This window comes from Myotis lucifugus, unplaced genomic scaffold (genome assembly GCF_000147115.1).
Source record: "Myotis lucifugus unplaced genomic scaffold, Myoluc2.0 scaffold_46, whole genome shotgun sequence".
Classification (NCBI taxonomy): Eukaryota; Metazoa; Chordata; class Mammalia; order Chiroptera; family Vespertilionidae; genus Myotis; species Myotis lucifugus.
In genome coordinates, this window is record NW_005871094.1 from 5,367,612 (window position 1) to 5,390,063 (window position 22,452).

Sequence of the window (22,452 nt, forward strand, 5' to 3'; positions counted from 1 at the left end):
GAGAAGACCCACCGTGCGGAGCCGCTCTGAGGGGTCACTGAAGTCGGGGGGTGTAGCACGCCTTTCGAGCCAGTTCTTCCACTCACCTCACTGGGATTCCCATCATTCCGCTTCCACCCGGACTCTGGTTCTCAGCCCTGGCTACGCACTGGGCGAGCTTTAAAACGATCCCCAAGCCCAGCTCCTCACACGGCATTTGAAACAATCTCTGGATCAGGTGACTCCGCTGTGCACCCAGGGTGAATCTCGGGTCAGATGGAATAAGCTCTGGCTCCGGACGGCCACTGTCCGCAGCAGAGGTGGCTGTACGCTCTGCTGGGCCCACTTGCTCCGCCTAGAGAGGTCCTCAGCCCCCGTCTGAATAAAGTGAGTTCCTTCCCAGTGCAGTGCAGTGCGGTGAGGCAGGCGCCTGGAGAGTAAGGTTTGTGGGGAGGGAACGGAGGAGAGACTTGGAGGACTTTGGAGAATGAAGCCCATTTTTCCACTCACACAAGTCAGCAGGGCGAAGGTGAGGTGAGCTGGGAACTTGAGGAAGCCCTTGTCCAGCTAGCCCTGAGGCAGGCCAGTCGTCAGGGTGGCCTCCAAGAGCACTTACTGCTCACACTAGCCCAATGGGGGTTCCTGGATTATAGGGGTACCTGTGTTACGTTAAGGGTAATAGCCCCCACAGATTACCTTTCTTCTTCACTCCTCTTCCCCACTCTAGCAACGACTCACAGAGGAGCTGCAGACGGTGGAGAATGGTTACCATGACAACCCAACGCTGGAAGTGATGGAGACCTCATCAGAGATGCAGGAGAAAAAGGTGGTCAACCTGAATGGGGAGCTGGGGGACAGCTGGATCGTCCCCCTGGACAACCTGATCAAGGATGACCTGGACGAGGAGGAGGACACACACCTCTAATCAGGTCTGCTGGCGCCGCCGACAGGGCACAGAGCTCCAGACTGAACCACCTCAAGTGCCAACTGGACAGGGGAGGAGAGTCCTCCCCACGTGAGGGAAAGACTGGGGGTGGGGGGCGAGCAGACTCAGAGGGACCCGCCCTCCAGTCCCCACAGGGCCTTAATATTTCCCTTTTCAAGCTGAACAAATCACATTCTGTCTAGATTCCTCTTGTAAAATAACCCACTAGTGCCTGAGCTCAGTGCTGCTGGAAGATGAGGAAGAGAAATAAAAGAAAAAGCCATCTGAGGGACCTTAGGGATCATCTGGTAGAATCCCTTCGTTTCGCAGACGAGATGACCGAGGCCTACGGAGGGTAAGGTCAAGATCACACAGCCACTTGGTGACAGAGTCAGGATGAAAACAGACTCCTTCAGCCCAGTGCTCATCCCCACCTTGCCACCTGCTCAGATCACCGCCGCCCTCCCTCCGGAGCTGCCCTGGGCAGGGGTGAGGCTGCAGTCTACGGATGGGGCAGAAGGGAGAGCGGGGCCAGGTCCTGTCTCAGTGGGATCTGATTACTTGAGAGTCTGGGTCCCCAGTGCAGGGTCCTACCCCAGCCTCGTCTGTCAGTGTTCCCATCCCGTTGCTCCTCCCCCTGCCTTCACTCCGTTTTTATCCCCACTCTGCCTTGGTGCCCTGGGACTCACAAGTCATTCATGACCTTGAACCTCTTGCTCTGAATTCTGGTTTCTTAGCCTTTGCTTAGCAGGTTGGGACGTAACCCACCCAGGACTCCCAGTGTGAATGAAGTCTGCTAAGGGGTCTGCTACAGTGAGCAGCAGGGGAAGCCCTTCCTCCCGGGGTGGGTCCTGCCCATCACCACAGGCTCCAACTGTGTTCCTTTGGCCTCCCATGTCCACCGGGGACTTCCATCTACAGCAGCGACTGAAGGCAAAGTGTTCCTAGTTTGTTGTTTACTGCTCATCAGATGGGGTGAGACCCAAGCTAGGGACCCCCTTCCCCCGAGATCCAGTGTGAATGAGCAGCTTCAGGAAGGACCTCCCGGGTCCCCAGCCAGCGGAGAGGTGTCCTCAAGAGACAATCCGGTGAAACAGCCAGGAGGATGGGCTTACTCTCTCTGTCATAGGAAACTCAGGGACTTTGCAAGTTGCTGAGCGTTTTGTTATTTTGATGTGTCTGTCGGTTTGATTTTCAGTCCAGCCCTCTACTGCCCAAGGCCAAAGCTCAATTTATAGGGAGACTCTCAGGCAGGTAATCTCACCGATTGGGAGTCTCCTGAGCCCCAGGGAATGTGCGGTGTGCGTTTTAAGGTGTGCACGGGGCAGCCTGGGGGACCGGGCGTCTGTCTCTTCCCAGTGGCCTTGCTGTTCTGCCTAGGAGCCGTGTCCTCTTCTCGGGTCCTAGGGGGCTGCCCAGTTGTCCTGCAGTTTCTGGCGGCATCTCAGGGAAACAAAATATTTCTCAGTGGAGGGATGTTGGGGGAGCTCAGCAGTTAGTGCCATGGAGACAGCGCCTGAGGACTGGGCAGAGTGAGGCTTAATCTGACTTTCCGAGAAGAGAGAATCCTGTGTGGAGTTTTGAACTTTGCCCAAGGTTTCTTGTTCCTGGGCCTAAATTCCCTGGAACCAGCCAGGAAGATGGGCAGAACTGTTCAGGAGAATGGGAAAAAGCCAGGACTCCAGAACCTAGAGGCAGGCCCTGCCATGGCTCTGCTTTGGGCTAGGTTCTTTGTTTTAAAGGGTAAGAGCTGAGGGGGAAGCTCTATGTCCTTCCCTGGCTGCCCGATTCCTTCGTCATAGCCTTTAGCCCTTTGGCCTGGGGGTTCAAGTTGGGGCCCCAATGGCTTTCCCAGGAGCTAGAGAAATGCGAGGCCAACAGGGATCCCAGATCATCTGCCCTGATCCTCGTGTGTGTGGAGTTGGCAGGAGGGAGAACGATGCCGGTTTGGGGAAAAGAGGGAATCTTGTCATGCTGGGAAGAGACGTTTGCTGCCTTTCTGCCCGTGTTTGGTTCTTCCTACCCAGTGGGTCTGTCATGGGCACTGTGGGAGGGGCCAGGATTCTCCTCCTTTGCCGATTCTGGGTCGTGTTTCCCCAGCCCGGCCTTCAGAGACAGCAAATATGTCTGAAAATTGGCCAAAGCCGCTCCCCCAGGCCTGGGTGGGGGTGGGGAGCAATGAAGCTTAGCAAAGCTTGGTCCAGAGGAATGACTGGCTCTGCCCAAGAAGCTGAGACGCTTTGGGCTGGTCCAGAGGCTCCTTCGTTTGGTGCATCCACAGTGTGTTCTCCAGCCTTTGGGGCAACTTCCGAGTCCAATCCCTTGCCTTGGCTTGCTCTTGCCACTAGACATCTATGTCAAGGCCACACGGCCGTGCACCCGTGAAGGCCTTCCCGTCTCCTTCCTGGGTTCTGACTGCTGTCGGGAAGCCAGGTCCTGGGCTGAGGAGAGGAGCACGCTTACAGCTGACTGTAAGCAGGTGGTACCCACCGAGAGGTTATACACTCTTTCCTGCTGTGACACACTGGCTCCCCTGAGCCGCGTAAAAGGCCAGAAGCCGCGGATCTGACGATTGGACAAACCCTGTGAAAAGTGTGCTGCCATGAAAGTGAGAGAAGCGGCAAAGCTTTGGAAGGACGAACAGAATATTCTGGAATCGTGAGAGAGAGTACGGGTTTAATCTAGACAGATTCCTTTCCCCCCTCTTGCCAGGAAAGCTGGCAGAAAGTTTATTTAAGCTACTTCTGAGCTTTATCCTTTGGGACAATATGCTGGAGAAACTTTGAAAAACGAGTTCAAGCTGATATAGATATTTCGGTAATGTATATAAAACGGCCACGTTAATTCACCCAGCACTGCTGTAAGTGAGTATTCTCTGGAAAAACACTTGTAAGAGAGCTGGCTTTTTTCTCTGAACAGGAATGTAAATGTCTGTCTTACTAGAAATGATGTCTCTGGAATGAAAAATGAAATAGAAGACAGGCTGATGACACAGTGTTTGTCTGGCATTGGGCATTTTCATTTGGAACTCGATCCTCACACTCCCCACAGAGTCCAGCCTGTACAGTGAGGGCTACCCTGGCTGGAAAGTGACACACCAGTCACAGGAAGGGGGTTGTAGAGACCTAGTCCAATCTTCTTGTTTTTATCTTAAACAGAAAACCTGGAGCCCAGAGAGATAAAGTGATGTGGCCCAAGTCACATAGTTAGTGACAGAAACAGGATTAAAACCTGCGTTGGAAGCCCGCCCAATGCTGTGTGCCCCAGAGAGAACCCCTAAATTCAGGACTGCTAATCGAGCACAGGCCCTGCCCCCCTCCCCAAAGGACAGAATTCCCTTCTCCATCCTGCCCTGCAGCAAGGCAGCAATAGGAACCTTACTGGTCTTCTACACTTTCTCCTAGTTATTCAGGTCTAAGACTTAAATGAACAATCCTTTTGTCAAGAAAACAGCTTTGAATGAGCTGTTACATATGCACCTGCTACTAGCGGACCAAGGATCAAAGGGAACAAGATGAGGAAAGGCAGATTCACGCAGGCCTGGTGCAACCCCGACACTGAGGGAGAAGAGGGGGTCGCTATTGGATGTGGGTCTTTCTGTTACTAGTGGATGTTAAACCGTTTGCCCAGGAGGCTGTCTTGGTGGACAGGGGTCTGAAGTACACTGGAATTTACTGAGAAACTTCTTTGTAAAGGCTATACTTAATTATTGCCATTTTCTTACAAAAATATATTTTTGAAAACTGTATACTGTCCATTAAAGTGCTTTTGTGTAAGCCGGTTTGGTCCCAGTGTTCTCCGATTGGCTCGCGTTCTTCACTTGCGCACCTGCTGCAAGTGCAGAGACCCCCGCTGGGCATCTGGGCCCAGAGAGAGGAGGGGAGCTGACAGGGAGGGAGGGAAGCGCGGGGTCCTGGAGGTGACGGGGTCTCCGGATTACCACCGGCTGCTCTAGTCTCAGCACGGAAGGCCTCTGCCCCTCACAACACTGCTTTATCACTTTCACCTCTTCCCTCTGCTTCTGCGTCAGACACAATTGTGAACCACCCAGCACCACACCCTGATCAGGTATGAAAACAACGATGGAGACAAAAGTATTTAAAAAAATAAACAGAAGTTCTGCCCTGGTCCCGTTCCTGCCCACAAAAGGATCTATTGCAGTGGTTCTCAACCTTCCTAATGCCGCGACCCTTTAATACAGTTCCTCATGTTGTGGTGACCCCCAATTTCATTGTTACAAATTGAACATCATTAAAGCATAGTGATTAATCACAAAAACTATGTAATTATATATTTGTTTTCTGATGGTCTTAGGTGACCCCTGTGAAAGGGTCTTTTGACCCCCAAAGGGGTCGCGACCCACAGGTTGAGAACCGCTGATCTATTGTCACAAGAAGCCTCTGCCTGTACTTCATCACTCGAAGATGCCTTGATTCTCTTCCTGTAGGTGGTGTGACCTACCTGTGTGTCCCCACGGCAGGGAAGGACTGTCAGTTCCAGCTTCCAGAGGGGAACGTGGATCTGGTCCACGTTCATACTTGCTATACAATCGCTCCCATTTGCCTGACATCTTACAGTTTACAACACTTTTACATCTCTTATTTAGGAACTATCACCACTACCAATAGGGAAATTAGGTACAGAGATTACGGATTCTCTCTGCGGTTTCACAGGCAGGTGTTTAAATGGCAGTGCTAGGCCTTGAATCTACAACTTTTCTCTCAGTCCTACATTCCTTTTTCAATACCACATGAATGCTTGAGCCCCAACAACAGAGTACATTTCTAGAATGCAACCGCGGCTACAATATGATTTTATGGGGGGGTTCTGAAAGGCAGTGAACCCCCTTACGGGTGGACCAGAGTTGGGCCAGGGGTATTGTGAGGTTAACTTCAAGAGTGTGCCAAGGATACAGAAAGGAATACAAGTACCAGGACCTTGCCAGGCCCCTGGGCCATGCTGGAGGCACACTGTTCTAAGAAGAGAGTGACTCATAGTTTATTGCTGGCTGCAATTTAGACCTAAGACTCCATTCTCTTCCTGAATAGGTCCTTCACCCTCCTCTCTGCCCTGCCAACCCAGAGCCACTCTGTTGTCATTTCTTATTTGTTATGCCTCTTTGTTACTCAGTCTCCCCCATCCTTTCTTCTGGACCCCAAGGGGAAGAGTGAAGACTAGGACTGGCTATTATAGTTAACACTAGTGATGAATACTGACATACCTTGTTTTTTTCAAGGACCTTGGCATGTTACAGATTAAAGAGTCAATGGGATCCTGGCAAACAAGATCTGCTGCCAACATTTACTTAAGAGATGAGAAAGTGAGGCAGAGAAGTTGAGACTATGCCCGATCTGGAAATAAACCTCGGTTGCTGACTCCTGCCCTGGCTACCCATTCCCGCGGCCCACGGTCAGAGGGCAGCTGTACATTCGATGCAGTAGACATCGCCAGTGTCCCAATCTCCCTTCTTGGGGTTTGCCAACCATCAGAATTTAGCAGCACAGCAGGAGACAGGTCACCTCTTCCTACAGCTTGTCTCTTCCCTGGAAGAATATTTCTAGATAGAACTGATGGCTTTGCTTTTCCCAAGTGAAAGCCGAGGGAGGAAGTCCCTGGGAATATGAGAAGCTTCAGAGTAACGGCGATGGGCTAGTCCAAGCACCATGCTCTCCTGCCACCTTCCGTAAGCCACAGAAAGCCGACTCTCCTCTTCCTTTTTGCAGGAAGCCACCCATTGTCTTCACTATCACAGACGTGTAAATAAGGATCCCGGAAGGCTGGTGAACCTTGAGCCCCTGGCAAGGGCCAGAGCTATGCACCGATTGTTTAGTCCAGACAATGGGGGCTCAAGCTATTTCCTGACCAAATAGTCTCAGAGTAAATCTTTCTAATATTTACTGACCTTTAAGATAGCCTGTCTGTTACCACAATTACCTGCCTAAGAGCTAGATGTGTATCCAAAATTGAATAAAAGGTTGGCTAGGCCTGGGTACCAGTGCAAGTCTTTTCTCTTGCACTGGGCTTTCCGCCTGGCCCCCAATATTTCCAAATTATTTCTTGTCTCGTCTCTTTCATTTGCGTGCAGCCCCTTCTCCAGATCCCAAACCCTGAACCACGCGGTACGTGGGTCCACATATCTTTTCTCCTTCCAAGATATGTAAAAGGAAAGGAGAATGTGTGTGCTGTGTGGTGCTGAAGAAAAGCAGGAATGTAACCAACTAGTATTTAAGGCTATGCCAGGACTATCGTGGGCTTCAGGATAGCCATCAGCCTTTCACACAGCACCCTCCAAATCGGAAGGGTTAGTGGTAAAAAAAAATACTGCCTTCATCTACAGAAAAAAAAATTCAAATTCCTATGAACTCTGTGGCTGTAGGGCACACACTGGCATTTCCCTAGTAGATGCCTGATCAGCTCCTCAGGTAACGAAGCTCCTGAGGTAGCACTTCCAATCCAGGTAGGTCTCCACCCCAAGATGGGAGCAGCTGGTATCACACGGAATTCAACACAAAGCCCTCTTTGCTTATTGCTGACTTCCCACCAGAAGACAAATGTATTGAGAGGAGACTGTATCCCACATTTCCATCCTTTTGAGTTAATTCCTTGCCTGATCACTTCAGGTTTCCTGTTTTGAAAACAAATATCACCTACGACCCATGCTCAAAGGACACTCAAGAAATGAAAGTGAGCCCTAGCCAGTTTGGCTCTGTGGATAGAGTGTTGGCCTGCAGACTGAAGGGTCCCAGGTTCGATTCCGGTCAAGGGCATGTACCTTGGTTGCGGGCACATCCCCAGTAGGGGGTGTGCGGGAGGCAGCTGATGGATGTTTCCCTCTCATCGATGTTTCTAACTCTCTATTCCTCTCCCTTCCTCTCTGTAAAAAAATCAATAAAATGTATTTTACTTTTTATTTTATTTTTTTAAAATATATTTAATTGATTTTTCACAGAGAGGAAGGGAGAGAGATAGAGTTAGAAACATCGATGAGAGAGAAACATCGATCAGCCGCCTCCTGCACATCTCCCACTGGGGATGTGCCCGCAACCCAGGTACATGCCCTTGACCGGAATCGAACCTGGGACCCTTCAGTCCGCAGGCTGATGCTCTATCCACTGAGCCAAACCGGTTTCGGCAATAAAATGTATTTTTAAAAAAATGAAAGTGATAAAGCAAGATGGATTTGACGTGTAAATTGAGAAAATAAATTATTTTGAGTAAAATCAGTTGACCAACTAATTCACTGCAAAATGTAGGACGACTAAGCCAAGAAAATGTAAAACAGATCAGATGTAAAGGGCCAAGTGCAGGCTTCCTTGTTCTTGAGATCCATTTCTTCGGCATAATTCTGAGTTTATTTTTTTCAAGGCTCAACCACTTTCACTGTGGACAGGGATCCAGAATTTTTCCAAACTTTGCAACACCTTCAGCTCTGTGGTTCTCTTTTGTTACTATTATCTTTTCTATCATTAATCTTCTATTTCAAGTCAGTTTTTTTTCCCAGTTCCTAACCTATACATGTGTTTCCCTTAAAGAAATATATAAAACATAAAATTGAACTGTTCACTAACAGATTAAAAAACCTCACTTTATGAATTTACAGTTCTTTAAAAATGAAAACCTCCCCAGAAACTTCGTGCCAAAGGCCCTTCTACACTGTGTATCATTTTCCTCTTTGGAAGTCCGGATAAAACCCTTTTGAGGAAAAAAAATGTAACTGCAAAGTACATAAACATTTTACAAGTTGACTTCAAAAGTAGTCTTAGCAAACAAGAGACAAGTTGTAGTGTCCATATATAACTTTTTATTAAGAAAATGAACAAAATACATTCTTTCTCCATATGTACATTACATACAACAATTCTACAATTGCAATTGTTCAGCAGATCACTATTCACAAAGCAGTGTTGAAAACATTCATCAAACCTGGGATCAGAAGATTACTGTACCAAAGAACGAAGCCTACAATGTCCACACAGATAGAGCGACAGAGGATCATGATGGGAATGGGAGACTGAGAACAAGGACTGGGAACAATGATGATGCTGGAAGAGACCTGGTGCCCTGAAGCACTTCTGTTAACAGCCACAACCAGCTCAGGCCTGCTGCTCCTGAGCTCCCTCAGATTCCCATTTCTGGTTTAGGAACCTCAGGATAGAGCCCTAAGCCCCCAGTGCCACCAAAGAGGGTGAAGAAAAGAGCCGAGCCCTGACAGGCAGCAGTTACCGCCTTCACACGCCAAGAAAAGGAGTCTCAAATGAAATACAAAACTTCCGACTCTCAGCTGTGAGCAAAGAAATACACTTTTTGAAGAGACACTTGCTTATGCATGGTTAAGGGCATGCTTGTTTCAAGGACTCCTTATTTACGTTTATGTTCGTCCTGCCTGTTTTCCTTTCGCTTTGCTTTTCTCTGCTTTTCCTTTGGCTTTTGGAAAGTACATCCTTTTTGGGTGTGGGTTTAACTATGGTCATGTTAAAAAATCCATGGAAACAGAAAGCTCTTCCTGGGTATGAAGATGCCCCAATGTGCATAGTGGTGCACAAAGAGCTGAAGAATTGGAATGAGTCTTAGAAGTTTCCAATGATCTGAACAAGGCAGCTCTCTACAGCTTCTGGGTAACACACCCATCATTTAGGCTTAAAAGATACATATCAACAGAATCATTTCCAGACTGTCTAGGAAAGGACAATGTTTAAAGGAATAGAAGAGTAGGCACCCAGTGCTCCACACATGTGGTAAGACAATGAGAATGACTGTGTCAATTTTTTAAAAATAGTTTTTCAGTCCTCTAACATGTTGGGTTATGGAAGTCAGGAAAAAGAAAATGAGTTAAGTCCCATCAGCTAATATATAGTGGTTTTCCTTCTTTACAATTATGTCCTAAGTTTCGATAATAAACACTTACATAATCACAAACATCAACAAATGTTATCATTTAAAAGTCTCATAAAAGATATTTAACAATTTCCAGCTTTCAGATGAGCAGGTTGCGGTGACACCGTGTTGCCGGTGCGGGAGACGCTGCGACAGAGGGAAGGAGCTACCCATCACAGCGTTACTAAGCAGGCCCAGAAAGAGCAGCTCTGTTGGCCGTGGAAGGAGTTGTATCTTCCTTCTCAATCTAACTTCCAGTCCAACTTTGGCTTTGAGGATCCATAAATGGAGGGATCTTAATTTCTGGCCATTGAGTACTTCTAATTTATAAAAGTAGTTAAAGAGTTGACTTAAAATCATCTTTAACACATGCCATTTTGAAAGATGGGATAATGTTTGTTACCAAGACGAAGACCAAGACAGGAAAAGGAGGGCCTCATCTTAGCTTTCCTGTACTCTTCTTCTGAGGCTGTAGACACAGCAGCACATAGATTTTGAAGTGGTAGCAGGGAAGAAATCTCTTTAAAAGAAAAATATACACAGCTGACCCTTGAACAAAATGGGGGGGGGGGGCCTAGGGACCCTCAACGCCTGCACTGTCGATATCCATTTCGAAAATCCACATACAACTTTTGACTCCCCCAAAACTTAATTACTTAATTACTAACAGCCTACTATTGACCAGAAGCCTTACCAATAACACGCAGCCGATTAACTAACACATATTTTGTATGTTATATGTATCAGACACTGTATTCTTACAATAAGCTGAAGAAAATGTTATTAAGAAAATCATACGGAAGAGAAAATATATTTACAGTATTTATTGAAAAGAATCCACATATAAGTAGACCCACGCAGTTCAAACCTGTGTTGTTCAAGGGCCAACTATTTAATACCCATATATATATATATATCCATATACATATATCCATATATATATGTCCATATATATATATCTATAACAAAATCTGCTCATAGAAAAACACATTATATTGCAATTTCTAAATTGAAGACTATAATAAAGGAAATTAATACTATACTATCTAATTTATACATTTCAAAAGATATTTTGCACAAGTCAAAAAAACAAGCTGGCTTACAGAATAACACAATCACAGCACCTCTTGGCCAGGCTAAATGTAATGTTTAAGAAAGAAAGTCCACTTTTATTTCTCCAATAAAAAGAAATGGGTGGTATACAATTGAGGGAGAACACAGTTTACAACTGGCTAGTTACCAAAATAGTATTTCTGGGAAAGGACAAAAAAAAAAAAAAGAAAACCAACACATGACTTAAATATATATATATATATCTTCCCCATAGACTATTCATACTTAAACTTTTAGACTTTCATATCCTACTATCAAACTTGGGGTTGGATAGACAACTACTTTAGTATATTTTATAATGTTGTATTCAGTGCTTTTACACATATAGCTAATGTGTATGTGTAAAGTTAAACTAAGCCTTTAAAAGATCAAAGTAGCCTAGGACTTCTAAAGTAGGCAATTAAAAAAGTGTAAAGCCCCCTTTTCCCCTTCGTCCCAAGAAAGTAAAGACAGTAATTCCCAGGCAACATGCTAGAACAGGCATCCGCAAACATCTGACAGCATGGCCCTGATGGCATTAAGATCCTCTCCTCTTGTTTTGTTGCAAAATAATCCTAAGACTCTGGCAGCAACAATAGCATTAGCCTTATTCTAGATACGTTCTCTAATTTAATTAACACTTTACTGATGTGAAGGCAACCTAAAGAATAAATCAGTTATTTAATACTTCTAATGCCAAGCCCAGAATTCATGTATGTATTTCTTGGCCAAGTAGAACAAACAGAGACCTTTGGGATTATGTAGAATTAATTTATTTTAAAGCATGGAAACTAAATTGATGTCAGTTCAATTTTGTATGGGTTATAAGTTAAGCATGAAAGGACAATATTTTTCCTAAAGGGCTTGAAAAAAACACTAACCAAATGACACTAAACTGAACAAAGGCTTTCTTGAGGTTGGTTAACAAAGGAGAAATATAAAGCTCAAAATTGTCTACTTGAGCAACTCTTTAATCATGCACATAGGCCTGTTTAGTAGATGGTCAGTGTTTCCCTTCCTGCCAATTAACTTGGCATTCATTAAGCCCTGGATGAAACTGAAGAGTGGTGATCTCCTCAGGCCGGTGTACACGGGGCAGACAGCGCAGATACCCAAACTAACTAACCGCTGAATGCTAGCATCCCAGATGGTCAGAGCTGTTTCAGCAAGAGCTTCAACTCCATGCAAAGCAAGTCCCGGGGGAGCCCCAAACTGCCTGTTAAAATGTTTTAGTGCTGGCTTTCCCTCTGGACCCTTATCTAGGTACTAGCTGTACATAATAAACTGCTCACCTAGTTTAAGATCTAGGGCCCATTACATTGTGTTTTAAAAATATATTTTTATTGGTTTCAGAGAGGAAGGGAGAGGGAGAGAGAGATAGAAATATCAATGATGAGAGAGAATCATCGATCGGCTGCCTCCTGCACCCTCCCGCCCCCCACCGGGGATCGACCCCACAACCTTGGGCATGTGCCCTGACTGGGAATCGAGCCATGACCTCCTGGTTCATGGCCAACTCTCAACTGCTGAGCCACGCTGGCTGGATTACATTGGTTTTTTTGTTTCAAGATCACTAACAGCTATTTGGGAGAAGATGAAAAAAGAAACTAACCAAGAAATGCTGCTTTCCAACGACTATTCAGAATAACTGAGCTTTGATCCCTTTTGATAAGTCTTCTTTCCAGCACTGCATTAATAAAATTAATCTAGGGCTAGAAAGGAAGAGCTTTCTTCTTCGTTTAGATTTGTGGACCTTCAAATCCATAAGGAAAAAAAGAAGTTGCACCTGGCTGGTGTAGCTCAGTGGTTGAGCAGCATCCCATGAACCAGGAGGTCATGGTTGGATTCCTGGCTAGAGCACATGCCTGGATTGTGGGCTCAAACCCTAGTAGGGGGCATGCAGGAGGTATCCTAGTGATGATTTTGATGTTTCTATCTCTCCCTCATCCTTCCTCTCTGAAATTAATATATTTTTTAAAAGTTCCTTTTTTCTTTTCTAACATATCCTCATTCTCTTCTCTAGCTCTGTTCCTAAGACTCAAGTGAAAATGCTACAGACAGGCAAAATAGAACACTGCACACATAAGTTTCATAGTTCATTCAGATGGTGTGAACAACAGACAAAAAGACAAATTGTTTCACAATTATAAATGATATCTTACAAATGGTCTAATTCCCTACTAAACATTTCTCCTTATTTTTGTTGTTGACCCTATAGCTCTTGGATAACATCCACATAACATCCTGTTTTAAATCAAGCCAGGCAGTGTTTGAGGACTTGAAAGTATAGTTGCAAACTTTATTTCCAAACAATGACTCTAATGTGAAAGAGAAACTAGAACTACCCTTTGGTTCTGGTGTTTTCAAGCTCTGAACCAGTTCAGGTCTATAACGTTAGGGTTCTACCAAACAAATAGACAATGATATGCTTTCCCACAGGACACCTCTCTCTGCACCACTAGGACATCTGTATTACTATAATTTCTCATGACTCCTCAAGGGCTATAGAATCTATTGTCAGAGGACTTTATCATTGGCTATGACTAGGAATAAGATTTAGTCATTTGGAATTTGAACTAAATTCACATAGTTGAGGGGAAGAGACGTGTCTAAGCCTGCATTACTTTTATTTAAGAAAAAATGAATACCAATCATTTCATGGCAATCAAAGCTATTACCAATGCTCAATTATATTGAAATTAAAAGTCAATTCTTAACACAAATTCCAATTTCAGCAGAAAATCAGTGCTACTCGGAGGAGTTGGGAGTAGGGGAAAAGGCTAAAAAGTATAAAGAAAGGAAAGACAATAGGCAAATGGAAATGCTGGTGATGTGAATTCCATAAGCTCTGCTATGAAACTTGTACCTTATCAATAACTTTATGAGTAAACTTCCTAGTGATATGAAAAGAAGCCAACACTGGCTCCTCCATTAAAGCTGCCATAACCACATTACTATCCCCCATATGAAAATGACAAGCATTTTTATAGCAATATTTGAACATTAATTCTTTAATAATGTGCAAGTGTTAATTTCACTATTCTGTTGTCATAAACAAGGATAAATGATGTCTCAGAATGATTATGACATTTTTTTCACAAGCAGCACAACACCCGTAAGCAATGCCATATAAAACCTAGAAAGTCTAGGACTAAAAGCCAAGAATAGTCAGAAAAATAATGACAACACAACTCACAGTATTTAGTGGGTAGAAGGAAATCAAGGTTAAAATTATGTATAAATAAAATCTCTAAGATAGTACTTTTTGAGAAAAATGAAAAGCACTTGATGAAGAAATCCATAAATTGCAATGAGTCCTTCCTGCCAAAACAAATAATGACAACATCATTCAGCTGATCTAGTAGGCTAATTACTTCAACAAACTTGGAAACTTCCCCCTTCAACTGACATACCTGCAGACTAGAAGTTTAAGATAGCCAAGTCATTTCAGCATGAATACAAATCACAGGGAGACAGAGCCCACAGAGGGCGGGGGGGGGGGGGGAGATCACAAAAGAAGGATGCTATTTGACTAATTAGGACTAAAAGAATTTTTGAGCCTCGGCTTTGCTCAGTGGATAGAGTGTCGGCCTGCGGACCGAAGGGTCTCAGGTTCTAGTCAGGGGCACGTACCTCAGTTACAGCCAGAGCTCGTGCAGGAGGCAACCAGTCAATGTGTTTATCTCACATCGATATTTCTCTCTCTTTCCCTCTCTCTTCCACTCTCTCTAAAAATCAATGGAAAAATATCCTCGGGTGAGGATTAAAAAAAGAAAATAATCTTTGAGTGAAAGAGTCCAAAAAATCTAATCCTCAAGCATTGCCATGTGCAGACCCTTTATGATACTTCTCCTATAAACCTCTTCTGAGGAAGCCTGCACATCCCAGATCAAGGCTATTTTAAGAGTTTAAAACTTGGTGAAAACGCAGGTCAGAATCTACAAAAGGATGACATTGCATATGAACAATGATTTCTAAGAAAAGAAGGGTTATGAAGGGTGTATTTTTTATGTCTAGGTGACTGTTTGGAGCACACATTGTAAGGACACCCCAGCCCCCAGAGAATTCACTTGAATCCGTAATTCTCAACTGCTTTGCAACATCCAACCAGCTAAAGAATTAACACATTTACTCAGGAAATAATCAATGACCCACAATTACTCAATGAATTTCATATGGTGGTAGGAATAAATACAGGGTAACTTCTCATGTTAATTCTCATGAAACAGTATAATTCAGAGAATAAATCAGGAACATACTCCTAAGTGCTTTTTCATCCATTAAGCATCATTCTCCATTCCTCACTAAATGATTAAGTGCCTCAAACTAGCTTTTGTTTGCAGGTTAGATTTTAAAACTGTTTTATTATAAAACTGATCATGTTTCTGTAAATAGCATTTATAAGGCAGATGTGAAAAGACCCACTGGAGGATAAGCTGGCAACCACTTATATTCAACATACATATTTCACCCAAGAATAGTTTTACAATCTTAAGTAACTGAGCTCTGAACCCAACAAGCCGGTCTATGATAAACCAAAGAGTTAACTTTCTAATGTTCTCTATCAGTTTTTACTTATTAGACATGCATAGGACAATTTTAATGTAAATGAAAACCAGGTTTAAAAAGATGCTCTTGCTGCCTGGCTGGCGTGGCTCAGTGGTTGAGTGTCGACCTATGAACAGAAGGTCACAGTTCAATTCCCGGTCAGGGCACATGGCCGGATTGCAGGCTCGATCCCCAGTAGGGGGCGTGCAGGAGGCAGCCAATCAATGATTCTCTCTCATCATGGATGTTTCTATCTTTCTCTCCTTCTCCCTTCCTCTCTGAAATCAATAAAAATATATTAAAAAAATTATCTTGCTAAAGGTTAATACTGTCAGCTTTAGCACAAAGTTAGACATTCAAGTCTAAATTTCTTTGCTTGAATAAGAGACTGATACATTTGAATTAATCAAGCTGGCCACATGAGGTCTCTGTCATTCCACAAAATGCAGATGAATTTTAGAAGTGCCTTGCAAGTCAGAGAATTTCTCATGAAGTATAAGCACTAAAAATGATGAAGATCTAGTTTACTTCTAGTTTAAATAAACTATTTCTAGTTTATTATTCTGGAATAATATATTTGGCTGGAAGAAAAGAGAAATGGGAATGAAGCTGAAGCTAGGGATAATAAAACTGAACAGACTGTAGTCCACTAACTAGCATAAACCAGGTGTTTCAATATGAGATTTACTAAACTAGAAAGATTTAAAAAATAGTAAAACAGCTACTTGGCTATCTAAATAATGTATCTAAATACCAAATTAGATTATTTAAATTAAATATACTGCTGGAATTCTTGAAGTAAATGTAGTTACTCATTACATCTATAAGTAAATTTCAAAACAGTGATGTGAAATGTGAGCAATGTGTCACTCTTGGGCGTGGATATAATGAAGCCCTACATTCTCCTACAATCATTACCAGCAGTGTAAAGCCCCATGATACAAACTCTGATTTACCTAGTCAATAATCTCAACAGTTTCTCACTTAAGCAACATCAAAGTGTTTGCTATCATTCAACCTCATTTAAACATGTTTGCAAAAAAATCAAAAATCAAATCAGAAATAAAGAGGAAAAGTCCCACACCTAAATAAAGTAAAAGATAAAATTAAAATAAGCGGATGTAACAAAACAAAACTACTGGTACTATCAGGGAAAAACAAGAACAAAAAAGTCACTGAGTTCCCTCCAAATATGGAATCTAAATGAATGAAAAAAATGACAAAGCATCATAAAAATAAATCGTGGAGGGCAGCAGAACTTCATTTGGTTAATGTTTTTAAAGTGCCAGAATTCACAGAGAGCAAAATTCAGGTTTTAAATTTAGAAACTCTTATCAAGTTCAAGTTCTTCCCTATCAACTCTTTGATTTGTACTTGTTTTCACAAAATGAGATTCAATTGGCTACCATATTAGTGATATTAATATTTTATATTCTAGACTGTCACTCAGAAAAATCATTTTATGAAACTGTACAAGTATGTAAGTAAATTCTATGTGCTCATCTGTAAAGTCAATTGGTTATTCTGCAGCTACACAAATTTTGGTACTTACTAAATTATATATTTTTCACAAGGTAAGGTACAGATCTAATTGTTTAATAAATCACTATACTGATTGCTTTGGGAAGCTTGGAAAGCTAAGAAGCCCAAGATTCAAGCCTAGAGCTAGGAAAAATAGATTTCTGTCCATCCCCAAAAGAAGTAAAATCATGCAATACAGAGTGAAGATGGATCTCCAAGTCTCATTCCTATATATGAGACTTTTCGAAAGTGCAACTCAATTTCTTCTCTTTCTTTGGTGAGACCTAATCTTGCTACTCAAGTACATACTGAATTCCATAAAGTCATTCACTTTTAAGAGCCATTGGACTGATGAACATTCATTATACTTAGTCTGCTTTAAGCATGGCGGGTATCAGTTGCACACAGCACACTTTTTTTTAAAATACAACTTGTTTTTAACACAGCATACTTTTGAGCAAATGTAATAAGCACTGGTCAGGTGTAGGTTTCCTATATTGCATTCCATAGCACCTCATGGAACAATAAATATCTCCACCCCCCCATAAAAAATAGACAAACCTATCTGCCTTTTTCTTTTTTAGTTTAATGAAAAAGTATTTGCACCATTTTTCTTTTCCTTCATTTAAAAAAGCCTAGTCTATGTGCTTAGTGAAATGCCTGTCAGTTGTATTCCACTGGACAACTACACTCCATCATTCTTTAAAATATCAGTATGCAGAAGCAGATGTGCGGAGCCAATGTGTCTGGATCAACAAAGCAGAGCTCTGGACACCCATCCTCCCAAATGAAAATGCTACGGATTGATAGCACAGGAAGTAATGGAAGCCCTGAGTCTGTGCAGCTCTATCAGAGGGGAAAGTCATTTTCTTCCAAAACTGCCACAAAGATATCAATGAACATATTAATCACTTCTAGAATCCTCCTGCTGGTAACTTTTATAATGGCTCTTAAAGGTTCTGAACGATACTCTTCTGTTTAAGTTTCTGTGACTCAAAGCTTATTAATATCCATCATAAAAACACTACAGACCAATCTCAGATAAGTGCCTGGACCAATCTTGGGTTTCATTTTTCAGTTCTATGAAGAGGAACATAAATTTGAGCCCTCTGTTTCTCCTATTGCTTAATGTAATACAAGACTCTAGTCAACAGAGACATATACACATCACTTTAACATACATCAGTTGCCCTATAGAACTATATACTGTTAAGAATGAAGAGGTAAACAAGTGACACCACCTACAAGCAGCTGTGTGATGCAAGGTAAAATGAAATGGGAAGGGAGGAGAAAGAAGAAGGTCACACAACCCAACAACACAATCCCAATTCTTATAGCACTGGGTCTGTTAATAGTGCTTACTTGCCCTAATTTTATAAAAATGAAATAAAAATCAGGAAAGGGTAAACTACCTGATTATTATTTTTTATACTCATTAATTTTTAAAAGTTAAAGTAAAAAATATATATATATTTAAATGGAAAGTATACCAATTTCACTTTATTATTAACTTAACTGAGGAATGGGATGAGGAGAATGGGGCTGAGGTCAGGTATGAAGAAAGAGGGTTAGAACTTGTGATGGTAAAGATCCCTTCGGGATTCTGGTGCAGTCCTCAGTCACTGCGGCCTGTCGGTCAGTAGAGTTGAAATCCAGAATACTGAAAGCAGATTCCTGGTCTCCATTTCTGTCCAGTGACTCTTCAGTTACAGTGTGATGAGGTCCACCAGGTTGCCTTTAGGAGGAGTCATGCTGTCAGGAAAGAAATTTACTAAGGTGTCAAAGAGCTGAGTTCTTTGAGCATAGGTATGATCCACATCTGAAAAGCCTGTGAAGGAGAGATACAAAGAAATTCATCCGTTGTGTTTAAAACTCAACACATAACAGAAAAGCCGGCTGAGAAAAGCAGCAATGTATAATGGAAAAACCAAAACCAAAACCGGCTTTAAAACTAGAGCGATGGGTCCTGACCCCTTTCTGACTAGCTGGTAGCATTTTCAACGACTGATGTGAAAAGAACCTAGCCAAATAACCAGCACTTTAGTAACTATAGTGATTTAGTAACAATAGTGATTTCTCTTCCTTATCCTGCAAGCATTTTCCTCTTCTAGTCCACTGAGGATTATTTCACTCCTTTTCTGACTTTTATTTATTTGTATTAGTATGTATTCATGGATCCTTTCCTTGTTCAATGTTATATTCATTGGTATCATTTTAATACTCATGTGGTCCCAGATTTGTCCAGTGAGAACTCTTTCAAGCTCCTGTCTTTCTGAAATATCCCGGTTAATTTCTAGCACTTCCTTACTTTCTGCTAGATATCCAAGCTTATCTTTACACAGCTCTGGAGTTAGCTATTTTTCCATGGAGCTCTAATTCCTTTTAGTGGTGAAGGATATTTAGAAACCAGATCAGTTGTACTAATTACCAAGGGTTTTATTGTTTTCAAGCCTGTACATATATGTACACACATTATGGTGTATACATAGCATATTTTTTCTTTAACAGAATCATGAGTTCATGTTTTTATTGCTAATTCCAATTTTTTAAGAACCTCCACAGGATTCTTCCTTTCCTTATCCCATTCTATATTTATATCTCCTTTCTCCCACTAAGAAAACCAACTCCCAGCAACATCATCATATTTACTCATTTGATCAACCTAATACACAAAAAAAATGTTCCAGAATTACTATACCCATACTACTACCAGCAAAAACTCAAACGATTCTTTGCTTTTGTCTTTAGAGTATATCTGCAAGTGTATAGTCTAAACACTGTACTAAAAAGATTTAATTTCCTCCCCTTTGCCCCTACTGCATGGTAATGTTACTAATTTGATAGACGGGCTTGTTTGTTTCTCTTTGAATTCAACATTAGGGTTTTTCCCTTGTTTTCTTTATTTGTGAAAATGTTGTGGTATTGATTCTGTGACAGTACTCTAATGAAGTAATACAATTTTCATGAGATCAAATGATTTAGGAGGGAAGAAACACTAAGTTCCTACTGTGTGCTAGGTGTTTCTGTATGACTGCATTGCATTGTCATAAAAAACAACGAAGCAGTTATCATAAACTCCACTTTCAAATAGGAAAACTTAGAGAAATTGAGTAATTTAATAAGGTTCCACAGCTGGTAAGGGAAGAGAATGGAATGTGAATCCATGTCTATCTGACTCCAAAGCCCATTTATTTTTATTAACGAACTAGAGGCCCAATGCACGAAAATTTGTGCAAAAGTAGGCCTTTCTTCCCCCGGCTGCCAGCATCGGCTTCCCTCTGGCACCCGGTACCCGGGCTGCTTTCCTCCTCCAGCTGCCCACAGGCACCCGGGACCTGGGCTGGCTTCCCTCGGCCCCAGCTTTGTCAGGAAGGACGTCCGGAATGACGTCCGGCCTAATTAGCATATTACCCTTTTATTATTATAGATTGAGTGCTTAAGTTGTAGGCAATGTGCTAAGTTCATTTACTCCTCCAAGAACATCTTTTACTTTTTCACCCTTTACCAATGAGGAAATTGAAATTATTCTTCATTAGATGAATGGTTAAATTATGGTAGACCTTTATTATAGAATACTATGTGTCACTAATAAGAATATAATAGAGCTATTGTAGTTTCATGCAAACATCTTCAAGTTACATCATTAAATTTTAAATTTACAATGCAAAATACATTTTTTATATTATACAATAAAACCAGAACACCAAAACTATGCACCTATGTGTGTACATGAATATATACAGTCAATTGTCATTACTCAGATTCATATTTGTGTGCCTGCCTACAATCCCACAATCAATACTGGTGGCACTTCACAGAGATGCTCAGAGCAGCGAAAACTTGAGTCACCACATGCACACATTCTCAGCTGAGGTCAAACTGGGTGATGCTCTGTCTTCTTGTTTCAGCTCTCATAAACAGTCTACTGGTGCCATGTTTTTTGCATTTTGTGCTTTTTTTTTGGGTGACATCACTGCTTACAAGGGCCCCCAAGTGTAGTACTGAAGTGGTGTCTTGTGTTCCTAAAAGCAAGAAGGCCATGATATGCCTTATGGGAAAAATTTGTCTGTTAAATAAATAAGCTTTGTTTAAAAATGAGTTATTAATGCTGTTGGCTATGAGTTCAATGTTAATGAATCAACAATATAAACATATAAATAAGGTATCTTTCAACAGAAACACACATAAAGCAAGGTTATGTATTGCTAGGTTGACAAAAATGTTGTGAGCAGAGCCTTGCACATGTGTATGTCCCATAGGAGGAATGGTTCAGTATTCACTAACTCAGTGTTCCTGGGGACTTTATAGAATGTAACTTCTGCAAATAATGAGAATCAACTGTATCTTGATGTCTGTGTATACAGTTGTGTGTGTTTGTGTAAAGATCTGTCCAGTATGAGTGGTTACACTTGAGGAGTGGGGACAAAGATTGAGGAAAGTTGTTCAAGGAGAATCTTAAGCTTTTATCTGTATTCAATTTTTTTAAAAATATATCAAAGAGGGGCGGGACACTAAGAAACTCATCAACAGTGACATGACTATTTAAATATCAGAGACAGGACAAAAAAAGGTTGTATTGATTCTAAATCTCATGTCTCATCCCAATCACTTTTTCTCACCACAGAATGAAATGAGGAACTAATCACTCAGAAGAGTGAAAACTGGTAAAGCTCAATGAAAGGTGGTATAGTTAGTGGTTTAGGGAATGAGCTATGAACCGAAACCACTAAGGTTTGAATCCTGGTTTTCCCACTCACTAGCACTATTCCTGGACAAGTTACTTTTTGCCTCTCTGTGTCCTAGTTTCATTGAATATAAAAAGGGATCATAAGAGTAGCTACTTCATAAGGTTAGTATGGAAATTAAATCAATTTTGTCATGTAAAGTGCTTAGAATAGTATGTGGCCCCATAGTAAGTGCTCAGTAAATACTAGCTATCACTCTATCACTATTACCATGACTGAAGATAATGACTGCTCTAAAAAGAAAGTGACCTATTAGGAATAATTTTTAAGTTAACATCCTACACAGACTAGGTAGTTTTTCCTATTTATGGTGAAGAAGTAGTAGTAGCAAAAATTCTCATTTTTTTCTGGATACAAGTTTCTTTATTTACACTTCCTAGTTCTAATAATAAATGTATCCTATCTAATAATAGACAAACATGGTAATTAACCATACCTCCGACACGCTTCCCATTGCCTAATCAGGGCGCTATGCAAATTAACTGCCAACCAAGATGGCGGCCGGCAGCCAGGCAGCTGAAGCGAACAGGAGGCTTGCTTGCTCCAGTGAAGGAGGAAGCCAAGGTTCCCCGCCTGCCTTGCCGGCCTCTGAGCTGCTCTCTAAGAAACAATGTTGCAATTATAGAAGCTAAAAAAACCCAGATACCTGCTTTCAGCAGTGAGAGCTGGAGCCAGCAGGACCGAAACAATGTTGCAATTATAGAACCCAAACAAACCCTAGATTCCTGCTTTCAGCAGCCGAGGCCTCAAACTGGAGCCAGCCTCAGA

General features: G+C 42.1%; 2 protein-coding genes across 6 annotated transcripts in view; one reads left to right on the plus strand and one right to left on the minus strand.

Moving 5' to 3' along the window:
- PODXL (podocalyxin like) overlaps window positions 1–4,685 on the plus strand; it is a 44,499-nt gene extending 39,814 nt beyond the window's left edge. The window contains exon 9 of the mRNA XM_006088393.3: window positions 707–4,685. Coding sequence (XP_006088455.3) covers window positions 707–904 — 198 coding nt within the window. The 3' untranslated portion in view covers window positions 905–4,685. The remainder of the gene's footprint in view (window positions 1–706) is intronic.
- Window positions 4,686–18,400: 13,715 nt separating this feature from the next.
- The window catches only part of MKLN1 (muskelin 1), a 301,088-nt gene continuing 297,036 nt past the window's right edge, over window positions 18,401–22,452 (minus strand). For 3 of the 5 annotated variants that reach the window (XM_023753515.1, XM_006088336.3, XM_023753519.1), the window contains one exon: window positions 18,401–18,767. In XM_023753515.1, coding sequence (XP_023609283.1) covers window positions 18,646–18,767 — 122 coding nt within the window. In that variant the 3' untranslated portion in view covers window positions 18,401–18,645. Of the gene's footprint in view, window positions 18,768–20,358; window positions 20,988–22,452 lie in introns of those variants that run through there. The other 2 variants (XM_023753517.1, XM_023753516.1) reach the window with 2 other exon arrangements.